Source organism: Bombina bombina, chromosome 5 (genome assembly GCF_027579735.1).
Source record: "Bombina bombina isolate aBomBom1 chromosome 5, aBomBom1.pri, whole genome shotgun sequence".
Classification (NCBI taxonomy): Eukaryota; Metazoa; Chordata; class Amphibia; order Anura; family Bombinatoridae; genus Bombina; species Bombina bombina.
Genome location: NC_069503.1, coordinates 294,169,059 through 294,186,343, shown reverse-complemented (window position 1 = coordinate 294,186,343; position 17,285 = coordinate 294,169,059). Strand labels below are relative to the sequence as shown.

The 17,285-nt window shown below is 40.9% G+C and overlaps 1 protein-coding gene across 1 annotated transcript in view; it reads right to left on the bottom strand.

Annotated features, from left to right (window-relative positions):
* VPS50 (VPS50 subunit of EARP/GARPII complex) overlaps nucleotides 1-17,285 on the bottom strand; it is a 994,344-nt gene that overhangs the window by 283,950 nt on the left and 693,109 nt on the right. Inside the window, exon 18 of the mRNA XM_053714049.1 lies at nucleotides 6,265-6,441. Coding sequence (XP_053570024.1) covers nucleotides 6,265-6,441 — 177 coding nt within the window. The remainder of the gene's footprint in view (nucleotides 1-6,264; nucleotides 6,442-17,285) is intronic.

Here is a 17,285-nt window from a genome sequence, read left to right as displayed (position 1 = left end):
TTCCTAGCCTGTATTAAGGTATCAATAACTGACTCAGAAAATCCACGTCTTGATAAAATCAAGCGTTCAATTTCCAAGCAGTCAGCTTCAGAGAAGTTAGATTTTGATGTTTGAAGGGACCCTGTATCAGAAGGTCCTGTTTCAGAGGTAGAGACCAAGGTGGACAGGATGACATGTCCACCAGGTCTGCATACCAAGTCCTGCGTGGCCACGCAGGTGCTATTAGAATCACTGATGCTCTCTCTTGTTTGATTCTGGCAATCAATCGAGGAAGCAACGGGAAGGGTGGAAACACGTAAGCCATCCTGAAGTCCCAAGGTGCTGTCAGAGCATCTATCAGGACTGCTCCTGGATCCCTGGATCTGGACCCGTAACGAGGAGCTTGGCGTTCTGTCGAGACGCCATGAGATCTATCTCTGGTTTGCCCCAACGTCGAAGTATTTGGGCAAAGACCTCCGGATGAAGTTCCCACTCCCCCGGATGAAAAGTCTGACGACTTAAGAAATCCGCCTCCCAGTTCTCCACTCCCGGGATGTGGATTGCTGACAGGTGGCAAGAGTGAGACTCTGCCCAGCAAATTATCTTTGATACTTCCATCATAGCTAGGGAGCTTCTTGTCCCTCCCTGATGGTTGATGTAAGCTACAGTCGTGATGTTGTCCGACTGAAACCTGATGAACCCCCGAGTTGTCAACTGGGGCCAAGCCAGGAGGGCATTGAGAACTGCTCTCAATTCCAGAATGTTTATTGGCAGGAGACTCTCCTCCTGACTCCATTGTCCCTGAGCCTTCAGAGAATTCCAGACGGCACCCCAACCTAGAAGGCTGGCGTCTGTTGTTACAATTGTCCAGTCTGGTCTGCTGAATGGCATCCCCCTGGACAGATGTGGCCGAGAAAGCCACCATAGAAGAGAATTTCTGGTCTCTTGATCCAGATTCAGAGAAGGGGATAAGTCTGAGTAATCCCCATTCCACTGACTTAGCATGCACAGTTGCAGTGGTCTGAGGTGTAAGCGTGCAAAGGGTACTATGTCCATTGCCGCTACCATTAAGCCGATTACCTCCATGCATTGAGCCACTGACGGGTGTTGAATGGAATGAAGGGTGCGGCAAGCACTTTGAAGTCTTGTTAGCCTGTCCTCTGTCAGGTAAATCTTCATTTCTACAGAATCTATAAGAGTCCCCAGGAAGGGAACTCTTGTGAGTGGAACGAGTGAACTTTTCTTTTCGTTCACCTTCCATCCATGTGACCTTAGAAATGCCAGCACTAACTCTGTATGAGACTTGGCAGTTTGAAAGCTTGAAGCTTGTATCAGAATGTCGTCTAGGTATGGAGCTACCGAGATTCCCCGCGGTCTTAGTACCGCCAGAAGAGCACCCAGAACCTTTGTGAAGATTCTTGGAGCTGTAGCCAATCCGAATGGAAGAGCCACAAACTGGTAATGCCTGTCTAGGAAGGCAAACCTTAGGTACCGATAATGATCTTTGTGAATCGGTATGTGAAGGTAAGCATCTTTTAAATCTACAGTGGTCATGTATTGACCCTCTTGGATCATAGGTAAAATTGTCCGAATAGTCTCCATCTTGAACGATGGAACTCTTAGGAATTTGTTTAGGATCTTTAAGTCCAGGATTGGTCTGAAAGTTCCCTCTTTTTTGGGAACCACAAACAGATTTGAGTAAAACCCCTGTCCCTGTTCCGATCGTGGAACTGGATGGATTACTCCCATTAACAAGAGCTCTTGTACGCAGCGTAGAAACGCCTCTTTCTTTGTCTGGATTGTTGACAATCTTGACAGATGAAATCTCTCTCTTGGAGGAGAGTATTTGAAGTCCAGAAGGTATCCCTGAGATATTATCTCTAGCGCCCAGGGATCCTGAACATCTCTTGCCCAAGCCTGGGCGAAGAGAGAAAGTCTGCCCCCCACTAGATCCGATCCCGGATCGGGGGCCCTCAATTCATGCTGTTTTAGGGGCAGCAGCAGGTTTCCTAGTCTGCTTGCCCTTGTTCCAGGACTGGTTAGGTTTCCAGCCTTGTCTGTAGCGAGCAACAGCTCCTTCCTGTTTTGGTGCAGAGGAAGTTGATGCTGCTCCTGCTTTGAAATTACGAAAGGAACGAAAATTAGACTGTCTAGTCTTGGCTTTGTCCTGAGGCAGGGCATGGCCTTTACCTCCTGTAATGTCAGCGATAATCTCTTTCAACCCGGGCCCGAATAAGGTCTGCCCTTTGAAAGGTATATTAAGCAATTTAGACTTAGAAGTAACATCAGCTGACCAGGATTTTAGCCACAGCGCCCTGCGTGCCTGAATGGCGAATCCTGAATTCTTCGCCGTAAGTTTAGTAAGATGTACTACGGCCTCCGAAATGAATGAATTAGCTAGTTTAAGGACTCTAAGCCTGTCCGTAATGTCGTCCAGAGTAGCTGAACCAATGTTCTCTTCCAGAGACTCAATCCAGAATGCCGCTGCAGCCGTGATCGGCGCAATGCATGCAAGGGGTTGCAATATAAAACCCTGTTGAACAAACATTTTCTTAAGGTAACCCTCTAACTTTTTATCCATTGGATCTGAAAAGGCACAGCTATCCTCCACCGGGATAGTGGTACGCTTAGCTAAGGTAGAAACTGCTCCCTCCACCTTAGGGACCGTTTGCCATAAGTCCCTTGTGGTGGCGTCTATTGGAAACATTTTTCTAAATATCGGAGGGGGTGAGAACGGCACACCGGGTCTATCCCACTCCTTAGTAACAATTTCAGTAAGTCTCTTAGGTATAGGAAAAACCTCAGTACTCGTCGGTACCGCAAAATATTTATCCAACCTACACATTTTCTCTGGTATTGCAACTGTGTTACAATCATTCAGAGCCAATGACACCTCCCCTAGTAATACACGGAGGTTTTCCAGTTTAAATTTAAAATTTGAAATATCTGAATCCAGTCTGTTTGGATCAGAACCGTCACCCACAGAATGAAGTTCTCCGTCCTCATGTTCTGCCACCTGTGACGCAGTGTCTGACATGGCCCTAATATTATCAGCGCACTCTGTTCTCACCCCAGAGTGATCACGCTTACCTCTTAGTTCTGGTAATTTAGCCAAAACCTCAGTCATAACAGTAGCCATATCCTGTAATGTGATTTGTAATGGCCGCCCAGATGTACTCGGCGCTACAATATCACGCACCTCCCTCTGAGCGGGAGATGTAGGTACTGACACGTGAGGCGAGTTAGTCGGCATAACTCTCCCCTCATTGTTTGGTGAAATTTGTTCAATTTGTACAGATTGACTTTTATTTAAAGTAGCATCAATACAGTTAGTACATAAATTTCTATTGGGCTCCACTTTGGCATTGCAACAAATGACACAGGTATCATCCTCTGAATCAGACATGTTTAACACACTAGCAAATAAACTTGCAACTTGGAAATACAATTCAATTAGAATAATATTAAAATGTACTGTGCCTTTAAGAAGCACAGAAGATCTATGACAGTTGAAAATTAATAAATTGAAACAGTTATAGCCTCAATCCTTGTAAACAACACAACTTTAGCAAAGGTTTAATCCCATTAGCAAAGATAACAAATTCTGAAAGCAGGAAACAAATTACAGAATAAACGTTTTTTATCTCAGTCAAACTATAATTCTCACAGCTCTGCTGAGAGAAATTACCTCCCTCAAAATAAGTTTTGAAGACCCCTGAGCTCTGTAGAGATGAACCGGATCATGCAGGGAATACAATGAGTTGCTGACTGAAATATTTGATGCATAGAAAAAGCGCCAAAAAACGGCCCCTCCCCCTCACACACAGCAGTGAGGGAGAAGAGAAACTGTCAGAAAAACAGATTAAGCAACTGCCAAGTGGAAAAATAGTGCCCAAACATTTATTCACACAGTACCTCAGCAAATGAAAACGATTTTACATTCCAGCAAAAACGTTAAACATAATCTCTAGTTATTAAACAGCTTTATGTATTTCTTACAGTGTAATTCTAGTGAAGTACCATTCCCCAGAATACTGAAGTGTAAAGTATACATACATGACATTATATCGGTATGGCAGGATTTTCTCATCAATTCCATTGTCAGAAAATAAAAACTGCTACATACCTCTATGCAGATTCATCTGCCCGCTGTCCCCTGATCTGAAGTTTACCTCACTCCTCAGATGGCCGAGAACAGCAATATGATCTTAACTACTCCGGCTAAAATCATAGCAAAACTCTGGTAGATTCTTCTTCAAACTCTGCCAGAGAGGTAATAACACACTCCGGTGCTATTTTAAAATAAAAAACTTTTGATTGAAGATATAAAACTAAGTATAATCACCATAGTCCTCTCACACATCCTATCTAGTCGTTGGGTGCAAGAGAATGACTGGGAGTGACGTAGAGGGGAGGAGCTATATGCAGCTCTGCTGGGTGAATCCTCTTGCACTTCCTGTTGGGGAGGAGTAATATCCCAGAAGTAATGATGACCCGTGGACTGATCACACTTAACAGAAGAAATAAGCCTCTCTGGAGTCTTTTCTGATGCCTCTGGACTCCCCACGAGAAGCTGCATGAACTGCCTAGGCAAAACAACTGCGCAATTGAAAATGAGGCCCCCTCCCTCTTCATTCCAGAGTGGAGGGGCCTTTCTGACTAGATTAGGTGTCCAAATAAGTGCCAGGCGCAAATTAAACCCCAAAAGTGTTTTAAAGTCTGAAAAAAACACCTTATTTATAGTGAAAACATGCTAAAAAGCAATCGATTAAGCCCACAATAGTGTCAACCAGCATAGAACCCTTAATATAAGCCATCATTTTATACAGAGTCTAAGAAAAATGGCTTACCTATCCCAGAGGGGATTGCTGACAGTCTTCTAGCATTACTAGGTCTTGTTAGAAAAATGACTGATCATACCTGAAGCAGTTAAGCCTGCAAACTGTTCCCCCCAACTGAAGTTCTCTGGTTTCAACAGTCCTGCGTGGGAACAGCAAAGGATTTTAGTTACTGGTGCTAAAATCATATTCCTCTCGGCAGAAATCTTCATCACTTTCTGCTGCAGAGTAAATAGTACAAGCCGGCACTATTTTAAAATAACAAACTCTTGATAGAAGAATAAAAAACTACAACTAAACACCACATACTCTTTACCACCCCCGTGGAGATGCTACTAGCTAGAGCGGCAAAGAGAATGACTGGGGGGGCGGAGCCTGAGGGGAGCTATATGGACAGCTCTGCTGTGTGCTCTCTTTGCCACTTCCTGTAGGGATTGAGAATATCCCACAAGTAAGGATGAAGCCGTGGACCGGGATACACCAATGTAGGAGAAATAAGGTCATAATACCTAGACACTTAGGAACAAAAACAGGAAATATATTTGGGTGCTGGGCCGTGTACAATAGAATCCAACAAGCCTAGTCAGCAAAAGTTAGATGTGACAGGAACACTACAGCAGAAACAAAATCTAGAGACAAGGGACAATATCTTCTTTAGACTGAGGGAGATATACAACCCTCAATACCGAACTCCAAAATTAACTTTTTTTTGCTACATCTGGATCATGGAAGATATAAATTGGATTGTATTTATCTTTACGGGATATGAAACCCCAAAAATGATTTTATGATTAAGATAGAGCATGAGATTTTAAACAACTTTCTAATGTACTTCTATTATCAAATTTATTTTGTTCTCTTGGTATCTTTGGTTGAAAAGCAGGAATGTATGCTTAGGAGCCGGCCTATTTCTGGAGCACTATATGGCAGCAGCTTTGCAAGAATGTTATCCATTGCAGGAGCACTAGAGGGCAGCACTATTTCCTGACACGTAGTGCTCCAGATGCCGACCTAGGTGCCTCTTCAGCACAGAATATCATGGGAGCAAAGAAAATTTGATAATATAAGTAAATTGGATTTTTTTTTAAATGGTTTGTCTGAATCACAAAAGAAAATTGTTGGGTTTCATAAAATATACAGATGCATGTATAATATTCACTATGTATAACATTCAATAAGTGTCAAGGCCTACAGTATATCTTTTTACATTTTTTAGTGTCTGTAATTTGATTTCATTAACAAAACAACACAAAGCAAAAAATTAGTTTGTCTGCATCAACTACTGAAAAGTTAGGTTGCATTAACATAATTTATCTTTATAAACCAATTCACTGTTCCTTATAAAGCCCCACAACATAAATAAATTATCTTCCATAAAAATGTAGTTAAATACTTCACTGGCTATGGTTTACAATGTTGTTTTATATAGATAACAATAAAGCCATACTCCGTTTGAAGCAAGTACATCTTCAGACTCGTCATCCTTTATAGCAGCTTGTATTTCAAACGGATTGCCTCCATTGGTATACTGCTCAAATAAGGAAACGGTTGCTGTTTCTCCTGAGGAAGCTTGTTTACTTGGAGACATGGAAGGAGAACGAGACTGTCCCAAACATTTAAATTCCTATGGATAAAAAAAAGATTAACACTCCTTGCAGAAAAGCAATCACAAAAAGGTAAAGTTATTTAACATTTTTTTGCTTTATCTATATAACAGACATAACAGTAGTAAGTTTAATAGTTATAACAATAATGTGGGTAGTTTTTACAGCAAAATACACTTTCAATCCTTTATAACACATAGTAGTGCAGTCATAGGGGCCGATTTATCAAGGTGCAGCGGACATTTACTATTGCACAAGCATTTCATTAGAAATGTTTGTGCAATGCTGCCCCCTGCAGATTTGCGGACAATCGGCAGCTAGCAGGGGTGTCAAACAACCCGATCGTATGCGATCGGGTGGATTGCTGTCCGACGCCTCAGAGGTAGCGGACAAGTTAAGGAGCAGCGGTCTTAAGACCGCTGCTTCTTAACTCCTTTTTCCGGCGAGAAACAGATGTATAATTGCCTCATTCAGGGCGTGATAAATTGATCCCATAGTTTACGTTTGCTAGAGCTTTCTAGACTAAATCCATGTTTTCAAATGCTTATAATTCTTGAATGTCTGTGTGAATTTGGATGATATTTGCCTCACATTGAGTATAACTAAAAGCTCTATAAATGTGAAATATTATTGTTATTATCAGTTATTTGTAGAGCACCAAAAGATTCTGCAGCATTTTTCAAATTAAATGTAACAAAAGAAACATTTCTCAGAGAGAAAACTACTGTACAAATCGTGAGAAAACCAAATTAAAGGTTAGACTATTTTAGCTTTATCTGGTTGAAATCTGAAATGCCTATATAAGTGTTTAAGCACACGGCTCAGGTACAGATGGATCTTGGTTTGAGTATCTTAACTCTGTGAGTGCAACGCATTGTGGCCAAGGAATAAAAATACTTTAATGTATAATATAATTGGCAAAAAAAAATTGGTGTAAGATCTTACTTAGGGCTACCAGTGGTATGCATTTTAGCGATGCGCTTGAGCGTAATCTATGCTAGATGAAAGCTTTTGCGTGTCAGGCTATGCTTGTATTACAAGTTGAAAGTGAAAATTTTGCGCTCAAGCGTAAACCTGATGCATGATAATAAAATATCAGGACTAAATAAACATCTCAACAACAACACTCATACCTGCACACTAACCCGACAGGAGTTATGAAAATGTCACATTACAATGTTCTTCACCAATAAAACAATTTACTTTTTATTGTAAATACATATTTCTATACATACCTATACCTCTATATCTATTCCTATAGATATACAGGTATGTATATATGTTTTTTACACAGTATCAGACTATATATATATATATATATATATATATATATATATATATTTATTTAATAATAATGACTACTGTCATGAACCAAGCCTCCAGACTAAAAAGAAAAAGAAAAGGTCTGGGAGGCATTCTGCTAAGAAGGGCTGTATAGGGATTTGAACCTGTGGCTCTGTGGTTGCTATTTCTGTTTGCTTACATGTTGAGCCACAGCCAGTTCCAACAATAGCATGGATCTTAAAAGATCTGATAAATAACTATTTGCCTTACTTGTTATTACACCTGTGCAACACACAGGTGTTCTCAATTCTGGAATTAATCAGAACCAACCCTGTGCAAAACCTCCCTATTTAAGGATGGCTTTTAGTCTGCATTAGTGTCTTCACATTGGATCTGTTTTGTCAAGTCAGAACCTGTTTCCTGTATTTCTTTGGAGAAAAGATTTCCTTTGCACCTGTTTACAAGGTATTACCAGGAGAAAGCCTTTACCTTTAAACCTGTTACCAATCTACAAGTTTGTTTCCTGCTTTATGCAATTCCTGCACTTGGACATTGCCAGGAGAAGGATTTCCTTTGCACCTGTTTATAAGGTATTACCAGGAGAAAACCTTTACCTTTAAACCTGTTACCAATCTACAAGTTTGTTTCCTGCCTTGTGCATTTCCTGCACTCAGCAATTACAAGGAGAGAGACTTTACCTTTAAACCTGTTACCAGTTTGCAAGTTGTTTCCTGCCTTGTGCAATTCCTGGACTCAGCAATTACAAGGAGAAAGACTTTACCTTTAAACCTGCTACCTGTTTACAAGTTGTTTTCTGCCTTGTGCAAATCTTACATTTCAGTTATTACCAAGAGAAAGACTTTCCTTTTTGAATCTGCATCTCTGCTTACTAGTTTTCTTTATTTTCACTCCTGCTGTATGTGGTCTTAACATACCTGAGTAGCATATTTAAATATTCTGCAAGTATTTGCTTAAACAAAGTATTTTGTTATTTAAATAAATTTGTTTTCATTTTCAATCAGTATGGCTTCTACTAATCTTCCTTTAAAGCAACTGTTCCAGACAATGAGGCTCTCACATGATATCCTGAGACAGAACATGACAGAATGTGAAGACCATAAAAGAGAGCCCTCTGGGATTATTGCTATATTGGATTCAGTGTTAAAGTTTATTAAGGACATACTCATTAACTTTATGGAGCTGGTGGAAATGTTATCTCTCCCAACCGAAACCTTGTCTAAAGTTACCTCCCAAACAAGGAAAGGTTTTAAAGAACCCTTAACAGAAGAGGAGAAATTTCGGCGAAGACAGCTTAACCTCTGTTTCTATTGTGGGGGAACTGGTCACCACATCACAGGGTGTCCAGTAAGACCCCCTAGAGGATCAAGTCGAGATATAGCCAAGTTTAAAATGGACTCTGATGTTAAGGGAACAAATTATTCTTCCACTAGCAAACTTAAAGATACTCCTGGAGAGGATCCAGCTACTGAGAATACATCAATTCTACAAACAACCGTTTCTAACACGCTTCAAGAAATTGTACCTGATTTGAAACAGATGGTCATTGGGAGTACAACTCCAACTACATCCATTACCCATACCACTGCATCTGTTTCTGCATCAACCACATTGGGGAACTCTGCAAAAATACCTCCTGGAAATCCTGCACATTACCTTGTTTCTGCCCTGGCTGGAGATCCAGCTAACAAATGTCACTCATCAGACATAAAAGTGACAAACCTTCCAGCTAAATCAGACTCTGCCAATTCTAAAGATCCACACCTCCTTGCACCACCTTCACCCAGCTACTCATTGACTGAGAAAGAATTGGATGAGATGGTTGAATTGGATATAAATGGCACAGAAAATGAATTCCTGGACTCTGAAGGAGAGGTCATACTTTACCCGGAGGTACTCTACCCATCAGGCAGATATGACCCAGATAACAAATTCCTTGACTCTGAAGGAGAGGTCTTTTCCTACCCGGAGGTACTCTGCCCATCAGCCAGTCCATTGCAAGCTGCTGGGTATAATCAGGAACCTCTAAATCAAAACTGTCTTGGTTTTTCAGCTCTTGTTATGCCTACAGGGATATCTTCTAAGGGTCCCCAATCTCAGGCAGCTGTTCCAAGCGAAGAATCAATTCCATCTGATTGTATTAGGGCTTCAAATGGAACACTTGTTTGTAAATCCCACCTTCAGATGTTTGATCAGGCTTTGAGCGCCCAGAGTGCGCTCTTTGGAGGGGGCATCTGTCATGAACCAAGCCTCCAGACTAAAAAGAAAAAGAAAAGGTCTGGGAGGCATTCTGCTAAGAAGGGCTGTATAGGGATTTGAACCTGTGGCTCTGTGGTTGCTATTTCTGTTTGCTTACATGTTGAGCCACAGCCAGTTCCAACAATAGCATGGATCTTAAAAGATCTGATAAATAACTATTTGCCTTACTTGTTATTACACCTGTGCAACACACAGGTGTTCTCAATTCTGGAATTAATCAGAACCAACCCTGTGCAAAACCTCCCTATTTAAGGATGGCTTTTAGTCTGCATTAGTGTCTTCACATTGGATCTGTTTTGTCAAGTCAGAACCTGTTTCCTGTATTTCTTTGGAGAAAAGATTTCCTTTGCACCTGTTTACAAGGTATTACCAGGAGAAAGCCTTTACCTTTAAACCTGTTACCAATCTACAAGTTTGTTTCCTGCTTTATGCAATTCCTGCACTTGGACATTGCCAGGAGAAGGATTTCCTTTGCACCTGTTTATAAGGTATTACCAGGAGAAAACCTTTACCTTTAAACCTGTTACCAATCTACAAGTTTGTTTCCTGCCTTGTGCATTTCCTGCACTCAGCAATTACAAGGAGAGAGACTTTACCTTTAAACCTGTTACCAGTTTGCAAGTTGTTTCCTGCCTTGTGCAATTCCTGGACTCAGCAATTACAAGGAGAAAGACTTTACCTTTAAACCTGCTACCTGTTTACAAGTTGTTTTCTGCCTTGTGCAAATCTTACATTTCAGTTATTACCAAGAGAAAGACTTTCCTTTTTGAATCTGCATCTCTGCTTACTAGTTTTCTTTATTTTCACTCCTGCTGTATGTGGTCTTAACATACCTGAGTAGCATATTTAAATATTCTGCAAGTATTTGCTTAAACAAAGTATTTTGTTATTTAAATAAATTTGTTTTCATTTTCAATCAGTATGGCTTCTACTAATCTTCCTTTAAAGCAACTGTTCCAGACAATGAGGCTCTCACATGATATCCTGAGACAGAACATGACAACTACATTATTTTCTAGGTTTCAAGAACCTGAAACTGAGCTGCATCACAGTGGGCAAGACCATACAGTGGTTTCACAGGACAGATTCCACTCAGAACAGGCCTCGCCATGGTCGACCAAAGAAGAGTGCACATGCTCAGTGTCATACCCAGAGGTTGTCTTTGGGAAATAAATGTATGAGAGCTGGCAGCATTGCTGCAGAGATTAAAGGTATGGGGGGTCAGTCTATCAGTGCTCAGACCATACACCGCACACTGCATCAAATTGGTCTGCATGGCTGTTGTCCCAGAAGGAAGCCTCTTCTAAAGATGATGCACAAGAAATCCCACAAACAGTTTGCTGAAGACAAGCAGACTAAGGGCATGTATTATTGGAACCATGTCCTGTGGTCCGATGAGACCAATATAATCTTATTTGGTTCAGATGGTGTCAAGCGTGTGTGGCGGCAACCAGGTGAGGAGTACAACGACAAGTGTGTCTTGCCTACAGTCAAGCATGGTGGTGGGAGTGTCATGGTCTGGGCCTGCATGAGTGTTGCCGGCACTGCGGAGCTACAGTTCATTGAGGGAACCATGAATGCCAACATGTACTGTGACATACTGCAGCAGAGCATGATCCCCTCCCTTCTGAGACTGGGCCGCAGGGCACTATTCCAACATGATAACGACCCCAAACATACCTCCAAGACAACCACTGCCTTGCTAAAGACGATGAAGGTAAAGGTGATGGACTGGCCAAGCATGTCTCCAAACCTTAACCCTATTGAGCATCTGTGGGACATCCTCAAACGGAATGTGGGGGAGCGCAATGTCTATAACATCCACCAGCTCTGTGATGTCGATAAGTGGAAGAGCACTCCAGTGGCAACCTGTGAAGCTCTGGTGGCCTCCATGCCCACGAGGGGTAAGGCAGTGCTGGAAAATAATGGTGGCCACACAAAATATTGACACTTTGGGCCCAATTTGGACATTTCCACTTAGGGGTGTATTCACTTTTGTTGCCAACATTAATGGCTATGTGTTGAGTTATTTTAACCTTTTAACGCCGTTATGCCGTTCTATTCCATCATCATTACACTAGGCTTTAGAGCCGTTATGATGGAATAGAACGGCATAAAAGTTTGTAGCTCCTGTGCCCCTTCCGTTATTTTTTTTTCTTCTGGATCCGGTTGTGGGATGTGCCTAGCACCTCTGGCACTCCCCCAGGATCCAATCAGCATGGAGGGGGTGTATCGATTGTCCCCTGTAACACTGTAGCAGCCAATGAGTGGAATCATTGGCTCTTTCAAGTGTATCCACTTTCTCTCTTCTCTCAGTTCGATCTGAGAGAGAGAGGAAGACAGTTTAGTGTTTGTGGTGTGCTGTAGAAAGCTAGAGAGGGAAAAAAATATAAATACAAAATATATATATTTTTTTGCTTCTGATCACAGAGCTGCTACTGTGATCAGCCTAATATAACTTGGTTAGCCTGTCAGTGTTGATCAAAAGCGTTGGGGGTTTATTTGTGGGGGTTACAAAAGATATATATATATATATATATATATATATTTATTTATTTTTTGCTGCTGATCACTGAGCTGCTACTGTGATCAGCCTAATATCACAGTAATCAGCCTGTCAGGGCTTTGATCAGTGTCCAAAAGTTTAATTGTGGGGATCTTTAGTTATTATTAACCCCTTCCATGCTGTTCCCAATCACTACCCTTCCCAATGCTTTTTTTTTTTTTAGTTTATTAAATATATATATATATATATATATATATATATATATATATAATTTTTTTTTAAAATCTGAGGGAATAGGGTGGGTGGTAATTGGGGTGGTTTTGTGGGATTTTGAGGAAGGTGAAGTGGGAATCGGTGGTGGTGAAGTGGTAATTTGTATTGAAAAAAATCCCTTATGGCACGCTATTCAGCAGAAGAGGCTTATGCCATTCTTGCAGAAGATTCAGGGAGTGAAACCCTCTCTGCTCTGTCTGACAGCGCAACCCTTACGGCATTAGATATAGAGCCCCTGAGTGATACATCTAATGCTGGTGCTCCCTGCCGCCACCTAAAAGGAGGCGTCACATAAATGACCAAAATTGGCTACCCCCAAATTTCACTGCCCCAGAAATGCCAGAATTTACTGAGACTCCTGGCATCACAAGTGAACTATATGTCACTGATTCTGACAGATACCATATTTGAGCATATAGTTGCTCAAACAAATTTATATGCCAGCCAGTATCTGTCCAAAAATCCCCAATCTCTGTATGTCAGAAAAAATACCTGGCACCCCACTGACATACCGGAGATTAAAAAGTTTTGGGCCCTGACATTAATAATGGGGATTGTGAAGAAACCCGGCAAACGTTCATACTGGAGCCAGAACCCCATCCTGGCTACCCCTCTTTTTCCAGGGGTTATGAAGAGGGACAGATATGAACAATTGCTGCGGTTTCTCCATTTTAATAATAATACCCAGTGCCCCCCCAGCAATGATCCCCTGCATGACAGAATATATAAACTAAGGCCCCAGATAAGCCACCTGTCCCAAAAATTTAAAAACATTTACATCCCTGAGCAGGACATGTGCATTGATGGGTCCCTCATAAAATTTAAGGGGTGACTGCTTTTCAAGCAATATATACCATCCAAGAGGTCCCGCTATGGGGTAAAATTTTATAAACTCTGTGAATGCAGTACTGGGTACACCTGGGCATTTGGCATCTACCAGGGAAAAGATAGCAACTTGGATCCACCTGGCTGCCCAGATTCAGTTGGCACAAGTGGGAAAATTGTGTGGGATCTCCTACTACCCCTGCTAAATAAAGGGTACCATTTGTGGCTCGATAATTTTTACACCAGCACAAAGCTATTACATTTTTTTTTTTATTTTGAAACCGTGGCCTGTGGCACAACGAGAAAAAATCGCAAAGGTTTCCCCCAGAAGCTGACAAATGGAAAAACAAGTAGGGGCACAACGCCAGCTTTACGCCACAATGAGCTACTGGCCCTTCGGTACACTGATAAAAAAGATGTGTACATGCTCTCACAATGCACGATGAAGCTACAGTGCCAGTGTCTGTGAAGGGAAGATCTGCACAGATCCTAAAGCCAAAGTGCATTGTGGAGTACAACAAAAACATGGGGGGGGTAGATTTAGCTGACCGGTGCCTGCAGCCATATCTAATTCAAAGAAAAACTAGAACTTTGTACAAAAAAGTAGCTTTTTATATTATGCAGATCGCAGTATATAATGCATATGTGCTGTACAAAAAATTAGGCACAGGGAAACCTTATACTTTTTTGGAATTTGTGTTAAATGTAACATCTGATATTTTGTTTAACCAGACCCCTAATCCTCCCACTGTTCAATCTGAAAATGTCGAGCGACTCTGTGGCAGGCATTTTCCCACTAGGATCCCCCCCACTGCCTGCAAATTAACACCCCAGAAAAGATGCAGAGTCTGCTATAAAAAGGAGGGAGGAGGGATTCTAGTTACCATTGCCCTGACTGCCACTCTCAACCTAGCCTGTGCATCACTAATTGCTTTCGAATATATCACACAGAGTTAAACTTTTAATTTGAAAGCAACCTGTATGTGTTCCTATTTTATTTTATTATTCTGTATTCCTAACTCCTGACCTTGTCCTGTCCCTTTATATGTTAAGTCTATCCACTCTAAGGCCATTATAAGTTATACAAAACAACTAAAATACTCCTTTTAGAATATCCTGAGTTATCCACTTTTGCAAATGGTATGTCATGAGGGGGGTAATTTTCATTCCTGGGCTGTCATACTCTCTAAAGGCAACATAGGTCCAGAAAATCAATGTGCCAAATTTCTATGCAGACCCTATATTGGGCCCTGTAACTTCCCTATAAAACCTGTGCATATGGGGTATTGTTGTACTCATGGGAGATCACTGAACACAAATATGGGTGTATTATGGCAGTAAAAAATATAAGGATGATGATCTAAATAGAAAAAAGGCAGTGCTTGTGTGAAAAAAGCAAATAAAAAAATATGACCACTAAATTTGACCATGTTTTGTGACTAAGTGGCTACAAAAAAAGACTAAACATAGCCCCTTTTCAATACCCTGGGTTGTCTACTTTTGCAAATGGTATGCCATGATGGGGTAATTTTCATTCCTGCGCTACCATACTGTCTCAAAGGCAACATAGGTCCAGAAAATCAATGTGCCAAATTTCCATGAAAATTGGCAGACCCTATATTGGGCGCTGTAACTTCCTGAAACCACATAAAACCTGTGCATAGGGGGTATTGTTGTACTCATGGGACATCCCTGAACACAAAGATGGGTGTATTATAGCAGTTAAACATAAAAGGATGATATAAACAGCGAAAAGGCAGTGTTTTTGTGATAAACTAAAACTAAAATATGAACATTACCTTTGGCCAGATGTTGTGACTAAGTGGCTACAAACAAAGACTAAACATAGTCCTTTTTCAATACCCCTGCTATAATGTCTCAAAGAGGACAAAGGCCCAGAAAATGAATGTGCCAATTTTCCATGTAAATGGGCAGATCCCATATTTGGCCCTGTAACCTCTGTAAACCCCATAAAACCTGTACATGGGGGGTACTGTTTTACTCTTAGGACAGTGACAAACAAAAATATGTGTGTTTTATAGCAGAAAAATATAAAAGGTTGATGACAGAAACAGCCAAAGTGCAGTGTTTGTGCAAATAACGCATACAAAAAAAATGACCACTACATTTGGCCAGGTGTTGTGACTAAGGGGCTTCACAAAAAGATGTGACATTGCCCTTTTGGAATACCCTTGGTTGTCTACTTTTGTAAATGGTATGCCATGATGGGGTAATTTTCATTCCTGTGCTGCCATACTGTCTCAAAGGCAACATAGGTCCAGAAAATCAATGTGCCAAATTTCCATGCAAATTGCCGGACCCTATATTGGGTGCTGTAACTTCCTGAAACCATATAAAACCTGTGCATAGGGGGTATTGTTGTACTCATGGGACATTGCTGAACACAAAGATGGGTGTATTATAGCAGTAAAACATAAAAGGATGATATAAACAGCAAAAAGGCAGTGTTTTTGAGATAAACTAAAACTAAAATATGAACATTACATTTGGCCAGATGTTGTGACTAAGTGGCTACAAAAAAAGACTAAACATAGTCCTTTTTCAATACCCTGGGTTGTCTACTTTTGTAAATGGTATGCCATGATGGGGTAATTTTCATTCCTGGGCTGCTATAATGTCTCAAAGAGGACAAAGGCCCAGAAAATTAATGTGCCAATTTTCCATGTAAATGGGTTGATCCCATATTTGGCCCTGTAACATCTGTAAACCCCATAAAACCTGTACATGGGGGGTACTGTTTTACTCTTAGGACAGTGACAAACACAAATATGTGTGTTTTATAGCAGCAAAATATAAAAGGTTGATGACAGAAACAGCCAAAGTGCAGTGTTTGTGCAAAAAACGCATAAATAAAAATGAGCACTACATTTGGCCAGATTTTATGCCTATGGGGCTTCACAAAAAGATGTGACATGGCCCTTTTGGAATACCCTGGGGTTTCTTCTTTTGAAAATGGTATGCTATGATGGGGTAATTTTCATTCCTGGGCTGCTATAATATCTCAAAGAGGTCATAGGCACAGAAAATTAAGGTGCCAAATTTCCATGCATAAAGACTGAAATGGGCAGACCCCATATTGGCCCTGCAACCTTTGTAAACCCCATAAAACCTGTACATGGGGGGTACTGTTTTACTCGTAGGACCTTGACAAACACAAATATGTGTGTTTTATAGCAGCAAAACATAAAAGGTTGATGACAGAAACAGCCAAAGTGCAGTGTTTGTGAAAACAACGCATACAAAAAAACATAATTTATGTAAGAACTTACCTGATAAATTAATTTCTTTCATATTAGCAAGAGTCCATGAGCTAGTGACGTATGGGATATACATTCCTACCAGGAGGGGCAAAGTTTTCCAAACCTCAAAATGCCTATAAATACACCCCTCACCACACCCACAAATCAGTTTAACGAATAGCCAAGAAGTGGGGTGATAAGAAAAAAGTGCGAAAGCATAAAAAATAAGGAATTGGAATAATTGTGCTTTATACAAAAAAAAATCATAACCACCTCAAAAAGGGTGGGCCTCATGGACTCTTGCTAATATGAAAGAAATGAATTTATCAGGTAAGTTCTTACATAAATTATGTTTTCTTTCATGTAATTAGCAAGAGTCCATGAGCTAGTGACTTATGGGATAATGAATACCCAAGATGTGGATCTTCCACGCAAGAGT